The sequence below is a fragment of the Ovis canadensis genome, chromosome 2 (genome assembly GCF_042477335.2).
Source record: "Ovis canadensis isolate MfBH-ARS-UI-01 breed Bighorn chromosome 2, ARS-UI_OviCan_v2, whole genome shotgun sequence".
Lineage (NCBI taxonomy): Eukaryota > Metazoa > Chordata > Mammalia > Artiodactyla > Bovidae > Ovis > Ovis canadensis.
Window position 1 is genome coordinate 673,210 of NC_091246.1, and position 19,906 is coordinate 693,115.

Here is a 19,906-nt window from a genome sequence, read left to right on the forward strand (position 1 = left end):
CTCCAGTCTAACCAGCTGTCATGTAAGGATCGAGTTTTCAACCACAGCTCAGGGTTAGGGCCTCTCTTTGCAGGTAAAACAGATGAGAAAGGGTGATTTTCATAGTAAACAGCAAAACGAAAGTGCCTAGGAGTGAAATGAAAGCCTCTGATGATGAGTCATTCCTGAAGGTTCTGTTTCCTCCGGATCTGGGGGCCAAGCACCACCTTCAGGAGCTGTTGTGTTCTCGAGTCACGGGGACTCCACACAGAGAAAACGAACACTTTTGGATGACAATATCCACATTTTCACCCACTGTTGTATATTTACATTTAAGATAAAGTGAAGTAATGGTTTATCATCTGTTTTACCAAGAATACAGTGGTTTCTGCAGAGCTTGTATTTGCAACCAGATGTTTATCTGAAAGTTTAGCCCCGTGAGCTCTCTGAAACAAGTGTAATAAATGGACCGATCTGGAATGCTCTGCTTTTTAATAAATAAAAATAGAGGCATGTAACGAAAGCTTGTTTTACGTGCTTCACGGAGAGAAGATGCTTTTGTTTCTCTTGGACGGCGGTGACAGACGCGGTGCCGGAGGGCAGCTGGCTGATGCCCAAGCCCAGGTCTGGACGCAGGACCGTTTCCTTATCCTGATGGCCTGTCCAGGCCCTGCCCTCCCTGGTCTTCCACGTTGTCCCCGGGTGAGAGCTGACGCTTCAGAGCTGGCATTCCAGCCCCGAGTGCCCCGTCCTCAGCTTCAGCACTGCGGCGTCTGCGCCCACCTGGCCGTGTGCCCCTGGGGCAGCGGGCATGAGCAAGTCAGGGGGACAAGCCCCCACCTCCTTTAGAGCCTGCGGCGTCATCGGGGAGGCACCTAGGCAGGCTGCTCACGGGATGGACACGCGCCCTGCTGGCCGGGCTCCTGTTCCAGGTCTCTCCCTCTGCTCTTTCTCCCTGCTGCCCTGGCGCCTCTGCCTGGGCAGCTGCATGGTTCAGAGGAGGCGACCCGGCGTGGCACGTGGTCCCGGATCTGCCAGGGGGGCTCATTTCCAGCTCATTTCCCGTTGCCTTTCAGCACCTCAGTGCCCTTCTCTGCTGGGGCCTCCTCCTTTCTGCCTGGTGTGACCCCCCCCCCCCCCCCCGTTCCCCACACCCCCCACAGCCTCTGTGCCCTGCAGACCCCGCTGTGCTGCGTGCCGGTGACCGGCAGGGTCAGGAGGGCGGAACCGGGCGCAGGATCCCTGGCGGCGCAGGGCGTGTGAGCGAGGAAGCCCAGGGCGGAGGCCCTCGTCGGTGCCGCCTCTGGGGGCGGGGCCCCCGGAACGCTTTCCGGCCAGGCCCGGAGCGCAGGTCTGAAGTCTGCAGGTCCGGGGCTGGGACTGGATTTTCAATAGGAGAGAGGGAGTTTCAGCATCAGAGTTTAACCGGGATGGACGTAGACTTTCTTGTTTCTTTTACAGGGCTTTTTCTTCGTAGCAATAGAAAAGAGATGTGCTGAGCTACACAATTTGCTGGGAAAGATGCTCTGGGCACAAGTACATTATACATTGCTTTGTTCCCAGGAAACCTTTGTTCATTTTTCCCCGAGAGCAATCACCTCAATTTGTGAAGATACAAAATCCAATCATGAAGTGTTGCTGAAGAACCAAATGTGTGTGAATCACTTCTTTCTTGAACACAATCTGGTTTCCAAGGAAGAAAAACTGCCTCCTGAGGAAAACCCCACCTCCTGTAGAGTCATTGCCTTTTCCTCAGTGAATAAGAAGCAGATTCTGAAAAAAAAAAATCTGCCCAAACATGTGTGCCCAGTTTCATTAGGTGAAAGCCTAGTTGCTTTTCTTTTTCTTTTGGGCAAATCAGAAACTGGCGAGAAAGAATTTCATGCTGCAACAGCTTGTATGGTTAAGACTTTCTCTCTTCCAAAGCAGCAGGGCTTGTATCTGCTGACGGATGTCTGTTTCTCTCAGTTGGCGTTTTCTTTTCTAGGGTGTGGGAGAACCCAGATTCTCCACCTGAATTTTGGGGCTTCTGCTGCAGACAGCCCTTATATTCTCCGGCTTACGTGGTGCTGGTCCAGGCAGAGGTGTCCCCACAAGGGTGAAATCTGGCGCCCGGGGACATCTGTGCTTTAGCTTCAGACATGTCTACAGAGAGTCCGAGAAGGCACTGGCACCCCACTCCAATACTCTTGCCTGGAGAATCCCATGGACGGAGGAGCCTGGTGGGCTGCAGTCCATGGGGTTGCGAAGAGTCAGACACGACTGAGCAACTTCACTTTCACTTTTCACTTTCGTGCCCTGGAGGAGGCACTGGCAACCCACTCCGGTGTTCTTGCCTGGAGAATCCCAGGGACGGGGGAGCCTGGTGGGCTGCCGTCTGTGGGGTTGCACAAAGTCAGACACGACTGAGAGCTTTCACTTTCACTTTTCACTTTCATGCATTGGAGAAGGAAATGGCAAGAGAAGGAAATGGCAACCCACTCCGGTGTTCTTGCCTGGAGAATCCCAGGGACGGCGGAGCCTGGTGGGCTGCCATCTGTGGGGTCGCACAGAGTCAGACACGACTGAGTGACTTCACTTTCACTTTTCACTTTCGTGCCCTGGAGGAGGCACTGGCAACCCACTCCGGTGTTCTTGCCTGGAGAATCCCAGGGACGGGGGAGCCTGGTGGGCTGCCGTCTGTGGGGTTGCACAAAGTCAGACACGACTGAAGCGACTCAGCAGCAGCAGCAGCACAGAGCAACTTTCTTTGAAGAGAGAAACTGACTCTCGGTACACTGGCCCCTCAGGACTCCAGCCAGAGTGGCTGTCTGAGGTGACGTCCCAGGAAGGCTTGTCCCCACAAGCCCACGATGACCCCTCCTCTGCAGGACTGGGGACCTTCCCCCAGGGAGCCCTTCCCGGAATCGACAGGGCTGCTGCTGCTTTGGGATGGGCCCTCATAACCACTTAGCTTATTCTCACAAGAGTTACTAGTGTTAAGGCAGGCAGGTATTACCACAGCTTCATGGATGGGAGAACAGAGGAAACGACCGTGCTCAAAGACCCAAGCTGTTTATTTGTTTATTTTGAGAAGCCAAGTGAGGACAGAGGAGAGAAGGGGAGAGGCCTCTTATCTTTGCTCCCATTTTTTCCAATGTGTGTGATTGGATTATATGCTGAAATTATGGATATAAAATGCATGTGTGTGTATTTTCCTGCAAATAGCCGTAAAATCATATGACCTTTTTTGAGAGAGATCAAACTGAGAGAATTTCATATTTGCCAAATGTCCACTTTCCTCTTACACCACAAGGCTGGAGGGCCAGGGCAAAGAGCTAGGGCACGTGGTGGGGCGGGATGGTGTCTGCCCGCTGCTCCTCGGTTCTGAGCACAGCCAGGGGACCTCCTGGGGTCTCATAGCAGGGATCTCCTGGGATCTTCTCTCAGGGGACCTCCTTGGATCTTGTGTTAGGGACCTCCTGGGATCTCATAGCAGGGATCTCCTGGGATCTCTCAGGGGACCTCCTTGGATCTTGTGTTAGGGACCTCCTGGGATCTCATAGCAGGGGTCTCCTGGGATCTTCTGTCAGGGGACCTCCTGGGATCTTGTGTTAGGACCTCCTGGGATCTCATAGCAGGGGTCTCCTGGGATCTTCTGTCAGGGGACCTCCTGGGATCTTGTGTTAGGACCTCCTGGGGTCTCATAGCAGGGATCTCCTGGGATCTTCTCTCAGGGGACCTCCTGGGATCTTGTGTTAGGGACCTCCTGGGATCTCATAGCAGGGACCTCCTGGGATCTTGTGTTAGGGACTTCCTGAGAATATCTATCAGGGGGTCTCCTGGGAGTCTCATGATCTCTGGGACCTCCCAGCCACCCTTCTCTCAGGCTCTAACAGGGTTGTTTTGGAGAGAGGAACAAAAAGTGACTAGACCTTCAGAGCAAGAGAAAATCTCACGTGGGACCGGCTTTCTGTTTTCATGTCCATGTCCTTAAAGATGCCTTGTACTTGAGTTGGCCTGGACTCAGTGGCCAACTGGATAATGTGAATTAAAATAATTAAACAGTGCTTTCCGTGAAGAGGCTGGAGTTTGGCAAATGCTCCGAGTCCACAATGCTGAGTTACAGGGAAGGAGAGAAGAACACTTATACAGCAGGGTCCGGAAGCTCAGGCCGAGGCAGCAAGGAATCCGTCGGCCAGAGTCATTCCTGAGGCCGCTGTCTTCTTAAAGAGCCCAGAGCCTTGGAGACTCCCAGCAGTTCTGTGAAAGATCCAAGGAGATTGCTTCCTTAGTGAGTGGGACAATTTTTCTTCCTTAAATAGAGGATTTGTTCCTATAGTAGAAAAGACAAAATGTAGTACTTTTCAAATTAAAGAACAGACTGTGTTGTTTAAAGAAAACGTCCTTGGCATTCCTGAAAGATGAAGCATCTTAGGAAAGCCAGTAAAATGCTCAGCATTTTCAGGGTGAATAGCTAAGGGCTAAACTTTACAGAATATTCCTAAAATACAGTATATTTTCCTCATTAATAGCTTTAAAATAAAGCTGAAGTATTACTTTGTAGTTAATCTGTCAATGAGTGACTCATTATACTATAATACACTATATGTACGTTTACGTATATATATATTAAACAATTTTCTGACACAGATTTTTGGAATGTTGACTATTGACTTAACGCTGGGCCAAGTTGTTTGGAAAATGCACAAGTCACAGAAAATGCGGGAAGATGGTGCCCGTCTGGCCAGAGGACGTGTCTGAGTGGCAGCGGGTGGTGACAGGCTCAGCTGCCCGGCCTGGCTGTCCTGGGGACCACGAGGAGATGGGATTCTGAGGTCAGGAGTGGTCGTGGAAGGCGCCCGAGGGTGGACCCTGGGGCCAGAGGGTGAATTCCGATGGGGGTGCATCCATGTCCTGACTCCGGAACCTGCAAACCTTTGCGTTCACAGCTGCGGCTTGATGTCCGTAATTCCGGCTTGGTGAGGTAAGTGGGGAGCTGTGTGGCTCCTCTTGGTCATTCTGGGAGGTTTGTAAAGAACTTCCAGGAAAGCAGCTGGGGCCTTGAACTTCCTTTGTAGAGGTGATAGAGGGCCGTTTGGGCTATCTGGTATCCAGTGAGTTTTGGTCATCTGACTGTTTTAACACCCTTGTTAATTCCATCCTTGTTATCCAGCTTAATATCATGCAGCCGTCCAGAGTATTCTCTCAACCTCTCCGACCCCTGGAACTTCAGTTGCATCCTGCTGTGAACCTCTACCCTCCTCTTCCTCTCCCCGTTTCCCCAGACCCTTTAGCTAACGAGCTCTCCATTTCGTTGATTTCCAAAGAATTCTGTTTATTGTTTCTATTTTCTAAAAAAAAAAAAAGCTCATGTCTGTTTTATAACTTATTTACTCCTTGCTGCTGACTTTGGGATGATTCTCCTTTTAGTCTCTTAAGGGGAAAGGTCAGATCCCTGATTTTGGGGCTTTCGTTTCCACTTTAAACATCCAGTGTCATTAACTTCCCCTGGGCGCTGTGGCTGCCTTTCACAGCTTCTGAGCTGCCATTTTGGCGTCTGTACTCCGTCTCAGATGCTGTCTGATCCCGCTTATGAGCCTTTCTCTGAGATACAGGGTGAACGCGGTCCTTTTTGGTTAGCGTTTCATTTTCACTCACAGGAGTGTGTGGCACCATCAGGGCGTCCAAGCTTCTGACGGGTGTCTGACGGTGTGCGCTTCCTGGCGTGTAACAGTGTGCCACAGGACTTGCTGAAGGTGTTAGGTGTTGAAGAGGGCTTCCTTCTTAGCTCAGTTGGCAGAGAATCTGCCTGCAGCACGAGAGACTTAACCAGCAAACCACCACGGATGTAGCGAACAGACTGTGGGCACAGGGGGAGGAGGGCTGGCATGGATTGAGAAGGTAGCACTCAGAGATGTGCACTGTCTCACGTGAAACAGCCAGCTAGCGGGAAGCTGCTGTAGGGCAACGGGAAACCAACCTGGCGCCCTGAGATAGGGAGGGGAGGGAGGCGATGTACATGACTATGGCTGACTCACACTGTGGTACAGCAGAAATTGACGCAACGTCGTAAAGCAATTTTCCTCCAATTAACTGAAAAAACCTTCGGTACCTGGTGGTGATTTAGTCACCAGGTCGTGTCTGACTCTTCAAACACCATGGACCAGCCCAGCAGGCTCCTCCATCCATGGGATTCTCCAGGCAAGAGTACTGGAGTGGGTTGCCATTTCCTTCTCCAGGGGATCTTCCCGACCCAGGGACGGAACCCGGGTCTCCTGCGCTGCAGGCAGGCTCTTTACCAACTGAGCTTCTCTACGTCTATTTCTGCGGATAGGTTCCTCAGCACCATTCTCTAGATTCCATACGTATGGGTTAATGTACAATATTGGCATTTCTCTAGTTTCACTCTGGTAAGGGGCTCTGGGTGATCCACCCCTTTCTATGCCTGAGTAACAGTCCGTTGCACATGTGTGTGCCGCAGCTTCTTATCCGTCCGTCCGTCGACGGCATCCAGGCTGCTTCCATGGCTGGACATTGTGAGCCGTGCTGCAGGGAGCACTGGGGCGCTCGTGTCCTTCAGAACCGGGGTTTTCTCAGGGTGTACGCCAGTGGTGGGGTCGCTGGGTCATATGGTAGGGTTATTCTTAGCTGTTTAAGGAACCACCATACTCTCTCCATAGTGGCTATATCAGCTTATATTCCCACCAACGGTGCAGGACGGCTCCCTTTTCTCCACATGCTCTCCAGCGTTTGTTGTCTGCAGGTTTCTGATGAGGATCGTTCTGACTGGTGTGAGCTGATAACACTGTGGTTTGGGTTTGCGTTTCTCTGGTAGTGAGTGTTCTTGCCTGGAGAATCCCAGGGACGGGGGAGCCTGGTGGGCTGCCATCTGTGGGGTCGCACAGAGTCGGACACAACTGAAGTGACTTAGCAGCAGAAGTGAGTGACGTCGGGCACCTTTCCATGTCTTCCTTGGCCGTCTGTGTGTCTTTGGAGAAATGTCTCTTAGGTCTCCTGCCCATTTTTTGATTGGGTTCTTTGTTTTTGTGATGTTGAGTCTCATGAGCTCCTTATATGCTTGGGAGATTAATCCTTGATCAGCTGCCTCATTTATAATCATTCCTCCCATTCTGACGGCTGCCATCCATCTTGTTCACAGTTTCCTTTGCTGTCCCAAAGCTTTTGAGTTTTACTAGGTCCCGTTTGTTATTTTTATTTCCATTACTCTAGGAGGTGGGTCAGAGAGACTCTTGCTGTGATTTGTGTCAAAAGTGTACTGCCTGTGTTTTCCTCTAAGAGCTTTATAGTTTCTGGCCTTATATTTAAATCTTTTAAGCGCTGAAGGTTTGAAAACAATAGTAGGGAGGAGGCGGAAAGGGCTGGATGACATTATAAGGTTCTCGTGGTTATACGGGAGGTCATGTATTACCCGAAGGCAGACCGTGAGGATTGTGGTACGTTAGAGATGTGTGGTGTAAATTCCAAATCAGTCACGTGCACATTTAGAAAGAATTATAAAGTTAAAAAAGAAAAAGAGCAGAAAATATTAAGTAATAAAATTATTGACTCTAAAAGGCAGGGCGACAAGGAAAAGACAGATGAAACTAAAAAGCAGTTGTTAAACCATAAGGATAACTGCGTAACATTCCATTCCAGTGGCTTCAGCCCTGCATCAGAAGCCAGGGGACGGCAGGTTGGGTAAAGAGGCGGTGATGGCTGCTCTTGCTGTGGACAGTTGTCTGTTGGGGAGATTGTAATTGGGAAAGGCATCCTCCCGCCTCCCTGGGGCTTCCTCTAGCCTCACTTGCAGTGTGCGTCTCATCCTCGTCTCTGAATGAGGCTTCCTGCTTCTCTGGACGCTTCTGAGGCTTCCCCTGGGTCTTCGGAGATCAGCAGTATGACTGTGGTGTGTCTGGGTGTATTCTGTCCTGGTTTTCCACCTTGGTGATCTCCCGTTAAAGGCACAGATTTTTCAGTCTGAAGTGTGTAGGCAACTCCATGGAGCTCTTTTATAAGGACAACTCTTTAATAAGGTCTGTCTTGCAGATTTCTCCAGGATTCCCAGTGCAGTTAACTGCTTTTCTGCTGAAACTCTTCCGTCCGTGCTTGCGCCCAGCTTTCCGATGGGTCGTACCTGACTTGCTAATCGTGGCTCCTTCAGCTGCACGTGCTCACGGGCAGGTGTCTGGCTGTAAGGGGCTGTCGGGAGATTCAGCATTTCTCCCCACGTTTGGACAGACTTCCTTTCTTATGTCTCGGTTGGGGGCTTTGACAGGTAAGAGGGAGGGCAGTGGCACCCCCGGGGGCTTCCTGCTTGTGAGGGGCTGTGCCTGGTCCATCCAGGGGCGTCCTGTGGCCCTGGGGTGGGTGCGTGCGCGTCTCTGCAGGGCGCCTGTCAGCTCAGTTTGGAAAACTATTGTTCACTGTGTGCACTTGAAGTGGCTTTGCTGAAACACCACCTTTCTTTGTGTATAGCCTTGTTATTTCTCAAATAAGTAACTGAATTGTCATGCTTCTTGTTTTGTTTACTCATTAATGTACTGTCCTGTAGACTTCTAAATTCCCGCTGCACCCTCAACACTTCATTTTACTAATTGCAGTGACCCCAGTGGTGTTGTCTAGGAAGTGAGTTATTGCAAAGCGGATGCTGTTAGAGATGAGACTCTGCTGACTAGCTATGTAAACGAACTTGAAAGATGCAACGCACCTTAATTTTAAAAATTATACTTTATTTTTTAATAATTGTTGTTATTGTTCAGTCACTAAGTCATGTCCGACTCTTTGCAACCCCATGAGCTGCAGCATGCCAGGCTTCCCTGTCTCACTGAGCTTACTCAGAATCATGTCCATTGAGTCAGTGAAGCTATCTAACCATCTTATTATCCTCTACTCCCCTCCTCTCATTTTGCCTTCAGTCTTTCCCAGCATCAGGGTCTTTTCCAATGAGCTGGCCCTTCTGATCAGGTGATTGGATGTGAAGAGTATTGGAGCTTCAGCATCAGACTTTCCAATGAATGTTCAGGGCTGATCTCCTTCAGAATGGACTGGTTGGATCTCCTTGCAGTCCAAGGGACTCTCAACAGTCTTCTCCAACACCACACTTCAAAAGCAGCAATTCTTCAGCGTTCAGCTTTCTTCACAGTCCACCTCTCACATCCATACATGACCACTGGAAAAACCATAGCTTGACTAGACAGACCTTTTTCAGCAAAGTGGTGTCTCTGCTTTTTAATATGCTACAGTCCATGGGATCGCAGAGTCAGACGCAACTGAGTGACTCATACTCTAGGCTGGTCATAGCTCTCCTTCCAAGGAGCAAGCATCTTCTAATTTCACGGCTGCAGTTGCATCTGCAGTGATTTTGGAGCCAAGAGAAGGGAGCCTGTGACCGTTTCCACTTCTTCCCCTTCTATAACATTTCCCATGAAGTGATGGGCCTGGACGGCACCGTTTTAGGTTTTTGAGTATCGAGTTTTAAGCCAGCATTGTCACTCTCCTCTCTCCCCCCAGCAAGAGGCTCTCTAGTTCCTCTTCCCTTTCTGCCATAAGGCTGGCTTCATCTGCATATCTGAGGTTGTTGATATATCTTCCAGCAATCTTGATTCCAACTTGTGATTCATCCAGCCTGGCATTTCACATAATGTACTCTGCATGAAAGTGAAAGAAGAGAGTGAAAAAGTTAGCTTAAAGCTCAACATTCAGAAAACTAAGATCATGGCATCCAGTCCCATCACTTCATGGCAGATAGATGGGGACACAGTGGAAACAGTGTCAGACTTTACTTTTTTGAGCTCCAAAATCACTGCAGATGGTGATTGCAGCCATGAAATTAAAAGACACTTACTCCTTGGAAGGAAACTTATGACCAACCTAGACAACATATTAGAAAGCAGAGACATTACTTTGTCAACAAAAGTCTGTCTAGTCAAGGCTATGGTTTTTCCAGTGGTCATGTATGGATGTGAGAATTGGACTGTGAAGAAAGCTGAGCATCAAAGAATTGCTGCTTTTGAAGTGTGGTGTTGGAGAAGACTGTTGAGAGTCCCTTGGACTGCAAGGAGATCCAACCAGTTCATCCTAATGGAGAGAAGTCCTGGGTGTTCATTGGAAGGACTGATGTTGAAGCTGAAAATCCAATCCTTTGTCCACCTGATGCGAAGAGTTGACTCATTGGAAAAGACCCTGATGCTGGGAGGGATTGGGGGCAGGAGGAGAAGGGGACGACAGAGGATGAGATGGTTGGATGGCATCACCGACTCAGTGGAGATGAGGGCATCACCGACTCAGTGGAGATGAGTTTGGGTAAGCTCCAGGAGGTGGTGATGGACAGGGAGGCCTGGTGTGCTGCAGTCCATGGGGTTGCAAAGAGTTGAACACGATTGAGCAACTGAACTGAACTGAACTCTGTTTAAGTTAAATAAGCAGGGTGACAATATATAGCCTTGACGGACTCCTTTCTCAAATGTGAACCGGTCTATTGTCCATGTCTGGTTCTAACCGTTGCTTCTTGTCCTGCATAGAGGTTTCTTAGGAGGCAGGTAAAGTGGTCTGGTACTCCCATCTCTTTAAGAATTCTCCACAGTTTGCTGTGGTTCACACAATTAAACGCTTTAGCGTAGTCAGTGAAGCAGAAGTAGACTTTTTTCGAATTCCCTGCTTTTTCTATGACCCAACAGATGGTGGCAATTTGATCTCTGGTTCCTCTGTCTTTTCTCAACCCAGCTTGTCCATCTAGAAGTTCTTGGTTCATTGACTGTTGGAGCCTGACTTGAAAGATTTTGAGCATTACCTTGCTAGTGTGTGAAATGAGTGCAGTCATACAGTAATTTGAATATTCTTTGGTGTTCCCTTTCTTTGGAATTGGAATGAAAACTGCCCTTTTCCAGTCCTGTGGCCACTGCTGAGCTTTCTAAATTTGTTGGCATATTGAGCGCAGCACTCTAGCAGCAGCATCTTTTAGGATTTGAACTGGCTCAGCTGGAATTCCATTCCTCCACTGGCTTTGTCTTAGTTTGGCTTCCTGAGGCCCCCATGCCGTCACCCTCCAGGATGTCTGGCGCTAGGTGAGTGGCCACACCATGACTATCCGGGCCATTCAGATCTCGCTCTGTGCATTTTGTTGCAGTCTCTTCTTAACATCTTCTGCTTCTGTTAGGTCCTTGCCACTTGTGTCGTGCCTGACATCACTGTCATGACAGAGATTATGTCCTTGGTCTCTGTTGCAAGAAGGTGGATGCTCCTCTCACTACTGAAGTCTTCAGCTTTTTATGGCAAACTGAGAATAACCCTGTTCTTGCTGTAAAGCAGTGACAGTGTTCTCAGTAGACCAGGTTTGTGAGGGAAAAGCTCACAGCGCACTAAGGGATGCCGTTCGGATCGACTCCTCTGCACGGGCCGACCGTACGGTGACTCGCCTGAACTGTTTCACAATATGCTTGAAGTTTCTACTTAAAGGGAACTCCTTTTCTAAAATATCTTAATTACATGAGATCAGTTCTCTAAAGATTTAAGCCTAGTTAGAATTAAATTGATCATACAAAAGTTCTCTTTTAAACGTTTTGCTAGTTGTAGTGAACAGAGATTTATTAAAAATAGACGTCGCAGTTATTAACTTTCCTGGTATGCTAGTTGGTGGTAGGGATTAAATGTGTGCTCATTGTGAGCTCAGTTGGGTTTGTTTTTAGGTTGGGGTGCTTTGTGTTTTACGCAATTATAACCAGGTTTGAACTGTTTATTGGTGAGTCTGGCGTGTGGCTGGCCCAACCACTGCACCATGGACTTCCGGACTGTTTATTAAATCATGACAGATGACAGATAAAAATGGGCATTAAGATTGTCTTGCAGTGATTTCCAAGGAAGATTCTCAGTTTTAATGAGAAGCTTCCTTGCAGCTTTTAGAAAATACCTATTTGCATTTTGTGCCCTGGATCAAATCCGGTTCGAGATGACATACTGACCTGTGCTTCTGTGAATAAATTTGCATTTGGAATTTGGAATTTAGTATGTTTGTAACCTTCACAGGCTATGAGTGGATTCTGGTAATCTTATCTTTTTTATTTTATTTCACGTTGGTATTAGTGTTGAGAATTTATAGCCATTCTTGACTATTTTAAGGGCTTTACAAAAGACTGTAATAGTTTTACCACTTATACAGTGATAAGAAAGGACGTCTAATTTGGAGAAGATTTGGATAGTAATTATGTTTCACTCTTGCATAAAAATAAAGACAAGCTTATGAGTTACATGTATTTAAAGTATTCTTAAATTTGACTTTTTGAAGTTTCCCATGCAGTGTAATTTTCAGGTCTGTCTTTTTGGCAGACTCGGTGATGTATCAGTGCACGTGACAGAAAGTGCTGTTTCAAAGCGTTTAGTGTCAGTGTGGCAGGAGAGAACAGCATTACGACAGCGCGAATTGCACGCACCTGATTGTCTTTCAAAGAACCGTCGTGAAGAAGGAAAAGACACTGTTTGGAAAAGAGCACCTGGGAACGTCTGTTTTTGCAGAGAAAGTTCTGCTGCGTGGGCAGCCTGCTCTGTGGCCACCACACCTAGTTCTGTGGACGTGTGTACCTGAGTCACACCTGGGAGCTCAGGAGATGTGGGGGCGCTGATGTCGAGTCCTTAGACACACTTACACACGTGCACACACACACACACACCCGACACACGGGTTCATCATTGTTTATCAAGGTCCACGGTCCATCTAGTCAAAGCTATGGTTTTTCCAGTGGTCATGTATGGATGTGAGAGTTGGACTACAAAGAAAGCTGAGTGCCAAAGAACTTTTGAACTGTGGTGTTGGAGAAGACTCTTGAGAGTTCCTTGGACTGCAAGGAGATCCAACCAGTCCATCCTAAAGGAGATCAGTCCTGAGTGTTCATTGGAAGGACTGATGCTGAAGCTGAAGCTCCAATCCTTTGGCCACCTGATGGGAAGAGCTGAGTCCCTGGAAAAGACCCTGATGCTGGGAGGGATTGGGGGCAGGAGGAGAAGGGGACGACAGAGGAGGAGATGGCTGGATGGCATCACTGACTCGATGGACGTGAGTCTGAGCAGCTCTGGGAGATGGTGAGGGATGGGGAGCCTGGCAGGCTGCTGTCCTGGGGTCGCAGAGAGCTGGACGCGACTGAGCGACTGAACAACAGGAAGAGTCACCTGATCTCGGATTCACGACAGAGAGCGAGGGGCTCTCCTTTCACCCTCTCTTCCTTTTTTCTGTTTTAAAGAAGATCGGAGGCTCTGCCCGGTGGGGAAGACGTCCTGTTAGGTGCTCTCTGCCCGCTGCCGTCGTGTCTGATGAGGGAGTGGAGTGTCCTGGTTGAAAGGCCGCAGCTTCTGCTGGTGTCCTTTGTGTTTGAGAGAGAAGCGGATGAGCTGTCAGAACGAGCCGTTCACCTCCAGTGGTGGTTGAAGGGTGTTGGCTTGTGATTCAGAACAAAGTAGTGGGCCCTACGATGTGCCAGAAAGGGATGATGCAGTGAGACGGCCAGCCGGTCAGTCCACACGCGGTGCGAGGTGTGAGGACGGGGCCAGAAATTCAGGCAGCTGAAATGAAGACAGAGCCTGAGCACTCAGAACAAGATGAAGACGGAGAGGGTGGACACTGAGAAAGCCAGCTTACGCATTCATCCTGAAGATTTATTTATTGCTCATCGTTGAGCTTTAGAATGTAGTCAGTTATGGACTTACAGATCAATATACTGTTCGAAATTATTTGAAATACTTATTATCTCCCTGTAGTTCATTACGCAGCTTTAATAATTAATCAGTTTCTATTGTTTGCGTTTTAATGGTTTTCTTTTGACTTAATTAAATTTTGAATTTGTAAAAAATTACATTGTGAAAAATTAAAGCTATAGACAAGAAAACTCAGAGAATTCTCAATCCAGTCCCTGTTCACTCAGTCTGGATATTTCCTGCACATGTTGGTAATCATTTTGGTTACTTTCTGGGTTGGGTCATGTTTATGGAATTCACTTCTGAAAAATTAATATGTTCTTTCCTCATTTTCTTATAGATCCCTCTCCTTACAACATCTCCTTCAGATGGAAGTTACCAGACACTGTGTACATGGCATGGCGCCTCAGCTTGCCTTGAGCCCAGCTCCATGCTGGATGCTGGGGTCCCCCTAGGTGCTGGGCTTGCCTTGAGCCCGGCTCCATGCTGGATGCTGGGGTCCCCAGCTGCTGGGCTTGCCTTGAGCCCGGCTCCATGCTGGATGCTGGGGTCCCCCTAGGTGCTGGGCTTGCCTTGAGCCCGGCTCCATGCTGGATGCTGGGGACCCCCTAGGTGCTGGGCTTGCCTTGAGCCCGGCTCCATGCTGGATGCTGGGGACCCCCTAGGTGCTGGGCTTGCCTTGAGCCCGGCTCCATGCTGGATGCTGGTGTCTGCCAGGGTCCAGCCCCGGTGGATCCAGGGTGATTTGAAGTGTGGATGGCATAGGCGAGGAAAACTTATTTGTTTATTAATATTAGATTAGATTAGGAAGAAATAGTGTAGTAGGAAAATTAAGTGGAGAAAGGAGGCTGAATAACTTGGCTTACAGGGAAGACCAATAAAATCTCCGTACAAGAGATTTGCACTGTCTACGTTGGGCCACCGGCCGGCGCCCACTTGAATATCGAAGGGTGCCCTGCCTCGGGCTCCTTTCGCGCGGGTCTTAGAAGCCAGGACAAGTAAGTAGACATGGTGAGCCGCCCTGCTCCAGATGGGAATTCAACCTGAAATTAGAGTAAAGAGGAGACATGGAGGAAACCAGTCCAGCGACTGGCCCGGCCTCTACAGAAGGCCTTTTATACTTTTGATAATACATGGAGATCAATGGGTAATACAAAATTATGCAGCGTTAGCAGCCCAGACTCTTATCAAAACCAGGCTTTTCTCTCTGCATACCTAGTTGTATACACAAGTCTTAGGTGATTTACATCATCTTCCGGCCAAAAGGGCCAATTAACATTTTACAGCCCTTTCCTGATAAGGGTTTGTCAACCAGAAGACTTATTTGTGTTAATCTTCCCAAAGTCCGGTGCCACTCTCAGAAAGCACTAAATAAAGTTACATTCTTACACAGCAAAGATACAGCAGTTTATAACAAGTAAAAGGAGTACAGTGATTTATAACAAAAGCAAAGTAATTAACTCTAAAGTCTGGTGTTGCTAATATCAAAACTACTATATATCTTTTTTCATATCCCATTTACATTGATTAACATCCTCCCAGGTGCCTAAAAGATAAAGAATATGGAGGCCTGGCAGCAATCATTGAGTCAACAGTGAAAACCAGTCACCAATATGATTTTTAACTCTCTAGAAAAGGCTCTGTATCTTTAAGATGCTTTTAAGCTTTGTGCCTCTCCGGGTTGGGGGACTGTAAGCAATTCACAAGCTGTAAGAGGTCGGGGGAACCTGTTAGGCAAGCTGGAGAGCTATTAGAGGGGGTTTAACTGAAACATCCCTTTCAAATGCAGAAGACTAAAGCCCTGAGTTGACTTTTTCCAGAGAATATCAGAAGGGTGGAAAAGCAGGCCGACTCTGGTCTTGGAGGTGGACGCTCAGGAAGTTCCAGGGGGACCCCGGAAGGCTGATCACGCCCTTGCGTTACGTCAGGCTTCCTTCCGCATGACCTTGTCACGGGCGAGATTCCTCACGCTGGCCCCCAGCAGGTGTCCCCCTGGGTGCTGGGCTTGCCTTAGCCCGGCTCCATGCTGGAGTGCTGGTGTTCCTCTTGATACCTCAGCTTGCCTTAGCCTGGCTACATGCTGCTGTGTGGCTCTCCCCTCTTGGCGGCAGGACAGTCACTGCATGGCGGTGCAGTATGTACCGGTGCTGATGACACTGTTCTTTCCCGGCTTTGGGGAATACAGAAGTGTTGCAGGTGGTATTTTGTGTGTGCTGTTTTCTGTAGGTGAGGGCTTCTTGAAGTTAGAGTCTTTTGAGGAGGGTCACAGGGTCAAACAGTAAAGGCACGCTTCACTGGGGGATTTGAGTTTCTCTCCCTGGGGTAGTGCGTCTTGCACTTAACTGAACAGTTTATTTCCTTCAGGGGTTCACCAGTGGAGGCTGTTGGCTCGGGTTTGTGTGTTTATGAGTCAGAGCTTTGATACACGGCTTCCCAGCTGGGAGCACGGGGCCTGCTCGTCTGGTTGACCAGGTGTATTTCCACCTTCACCTGCCTCCTGGTTATGCCTCCGGTGTGAGCTGTGGGTAATCTTACCTGCCCTCTTTGTCGGCCTCTAAGCTTTCTGCAAGATGTCTGTCAAACTGTAAAAGCCACAGCTTTGCAGGGGATCTGAGGTTAGTCCTCTGACTTAATTGTGCAGAGTCTTTCTCCTTTGGCTATATTAGAAGTGCCTTGGAACCGTCACCTAATAAAACGCTGACCAAACCCGGCGCTGATGGTAAGGTTGTTAGAGAAAAGCGCCACCTGGGCTTCCGGTGGCTAATCCCGCGGCGACCGCAGGGAAGTCCGGCTGCAGTGGAGCCGGGCCGCGGGTGATGGGTCCGCCCTCCTGGCAGTCTTGGGAAGAGCCTCCCGGGGGCCCTGAGGCCGCCTGTTCCCCGCTCAGTGCATCTCAGGTGTGAAAACTGCTCTGTGCTGCCATATCAGCGCACACATTTTGGAGCTGGTAAATGTGTTTAGTGCTCAGTTAAGGAATTAAGAAATTCCATTGCAGTATAGTCTCTGGACAGTTCACTGAGTGGTGATCTAATTTATTATCATAGCATTATAAGCAGTGAAGACAAAGTGCAGTGAAGTGGTTCTGAAGCTTACCATTAAAACTTGAATTTGCATTAGGTGACAATTCGTCTTAAAAAAAAACAGTGTTTGAAATATGCTCTTACTGAAATGCTGCTCAACCACTGTTTTTAGTGCCAACTGATAATAAATAAGGGATAAAAAATAAAGTGAAGGCTGTTTTTGCGATTAAAATTATGATGGCTTACTGACACAATTAGTAAATTCCTTGAATTTTGACCACATGGTTTGTTCTTGTATACTGTCCCATTGGAGTTTTGTTTACATCACATGAAACTGGCTGTCAAGGTGTTGGGAATGGCTTGGGCAGTCATTTCTAGAATGCGGGGTTACCCAGCACCCATCTATATAGGGATGATGTTAGCATAAGAATTTCCCCAGCACAATGGAGTGATTTTAGCATTGATTCTACGTTTGTACTTTGAGTTGCATTTATTTGGGGAATAAAAGCTATCTTCATTTCATATCCTAATCCAATTTACATCCATCATTTTTGTAAGAAAGAGTGATTTCTCTGTAAGAAGCGTGTTATTACGTGACGGAAGAGCCCAAGGCTGTTACATTCAGTGTTCTGGGTGTTGAATTTTATTTTTAAACATAAACTAATGAGGTGTGTGTGGTTAGTACCACGTGGGCGTGATGGAGTATGTGAACCATTTATTGAAAGTTAAGGGGAAAAAACGTCTAACAGGAAATTCTCTAATTCAACCTAATATGACATTTGGGTGGAAAATTAGCTGATTTTTCTCATGTAAATTTTCCCAGATAAAGAAACTGTATAGAATTTAGTGTCAAGCATGTACTTCTAACTACTGCAAAGTTTCTAAACTAGGACAGTGTCTCGGAAAGAGAGAAGCTATTTTTCTTGACACTGTATGAGCTCACATTACCAGCACTTCAAATCAGGAAGTGTAATGACGTTAACTGGGAAAATGAAACGCCTTTCTTTTACGTAACATTCTTTAGATTTCCTTCTTTGGTTCTGATTTTACAAATGAACAGACTGAGGTTTTTTTCACAGAGCAAACAGGCAGTTTGGTGGAGGAGGTCATTTAAAAAATTAAAAGACGCTTACTCTTTGGAAGAAAAGTTATGACCAATCTAGATAGCATATTCAAAAGCAGAGACGTTACTTTGCCAACAAAGGTCCGTCTAGTCAAGGCTATGGTTTTTCCAGTGGTCATGTATGGATTCGAGAGTTGGACTGTGAAGAAAGCTGAGCGTCGAAGAATTGATGCTTTTGAACTGTGGTGTTGGAGGAGACTCTTGCGAGTCCCTTGGACTGCAAGGATATCCAACCGGTCTATCCTAAAGGAGATCAGTCCTGGGTGTTCTTTGGAAAGAGTGATGCTAAAGCTGAAATTTTGATACTTTGGCCACCTGATGCAAAGAACTGACTCATTTGAAAAGACCCTGATGCTGGGAAAGATTGAGGGCAGGAGAAGGAGATGACAGAGGATGAGATGGCTGGATGGCATCACCGACTCGATGGACATGAGTTTGGGTGAACTCCAGGAGTTGGTGATGGACAGGGAGGCCTGGCGTGGTGCGATTCATGGGGTCGCAGAGAATCAGACACGACTGAGCAACTGAACTGAGCTGAACTGATCCTCAGAATGGGGCTTCCCTTGTGGCTCAGTGGTAAAGAATCAGCTTGCCAATGCAGCAAACGAAGGTTTGACCCCTGGGTTGGGAAGATCCCTTGGAGGAGGAAATGGCAACCCACTCCAGTATTCTTGCCTGGAAAATCTCATGGACGGAGGAGACTGGCAGGCTATAGTCCATGGGGTCACAAAAGAGTCAGACACGATCGAGCTACTCAACAACAATAAACTCAGAATGATGAGTTTAAAAACTTTGCCAATTTCATAGGTGAAAAATCTCTCATTGCTTTCGTATGAAATCAATTTTTTACCCAAATGTGGAGTTTGCTTCATTTGCCCAAAGTTTCAATGAAAATATTGTCCCATATAAATTGTATTTTAAGGGTACCAGTGTTTATTTTAATCAGGTGTGATTAAAAATGTGGACATGGAAACGACTGTCATGAAAGAAGTTTGTTATTCTCACGGATCCCTAGAACAGGAGGCGTGGCACGCCATATGAGGGGCAACGTGGAACAGCGACAGAATCAGCCAGAGTTACTCAGGAGGCAGAGGAAAGGAGAAGGACGTGAGCAGGAGCCTCACCTGTGGCCCCCACAGGAGGCAGGGCGAGCTGGTTTCCAGTGGTCATGTGTGGATGTGAGAGCTGGACTGTGAAAAAGGCTGAGCGCCGAAGAACTGATGCTTCTGAACTGTGGTGTTGGAGAAGACTCGAGAGTCCCTTGGACTGCAAGGAGATCCAGCCAGTCCATTCTGAAGGAGATCAGCCCCGGGATTTCTTTGGAAGGAATGATGCTAAAGCTGAAGCTCCAGTACTTTGGCCACCTCATGCGAAGAGTTGACTCATTGGAAAAGACTCTGATGCTGGGAAGGATTGGGGGCAGGAGGAGAAGGGGACGACCGAGGATGAGATGGCTGGATGGCATCACTGACTCGATGGACGTGACTCTGAGTGAACTCCGGGAGTTGGTGATGGACAGGGAGGCGTGGTGTGCTGCGATTCATGTGGTCGCAGAGAGTCGGACACGACTGAGCGACTGAACTGAACTGAGTCAGAGCAGGTGGGTCAGGCTGTCCCCCTGGGTTCCAGGTCCCGGCCAGTGAGGAAGACCTCTGAGCGTCCAGGAGGGACATACCTATGCAAGGACCCGATTTAATCAGGCGCATCCTCCTTCCAGGGTCAAGGGTCAAGCCAGGCCCCCCATGGGAAGTGGGGTGGGCAGTGGCCCTGGGCTGGTCCTGCAGGATGAGACTACATCCTTGCAGGATGAGACGTGCATTCTGCCACATGCCTGGCACATGGGGCAGCTCGGGCGTGAATTTAGATCAGCGTGGGAAGTGTGTGTGTGGGGGCCATGTCTCCATCCTGGGAGGACCAGACACCTCCTCCCTCCTGGCCTCTGCTTCCCACCCTTCGGTCCTGCCCGCCCGCTGGAGTCTGGGGTCGAAAAGGCACGTCTCATCCGGAGGGCAGAAGCACATCCGCAGATCCTCGAGGGCGAGTGAGGAGTCAAGGTTTCCTCCAGGGAGAGAGGGCGCTGGAGCAGGAGGAGGAGCCCCCTGGAGGCTGGGGAGCCGCGAGG

At 48.5% G+C, this 19,906-nt stretch overlaps 1 protein-coding gene across 1 annotated transcript in view; it reads left to right on the forward strand.

Moving 5' to 3' along the window:
• Positions 1-531: 531 nt before the first annotated feature.
• SNTG2 (syntrophin gamma 2) overlaps positions 532-19,906 on the forward strand; it is a 105,477-nt gene continuing 86,102 nt past the window's right edge. The window contains 2 exon segments of the mRNA XM_069576445.1: positions 532-798; positions 1,143-1,330. Of these exon segments, the coding sequence (XP_069432546.1) occupies positions 532-798; positions 1,143-1,330 (455 nt within the window).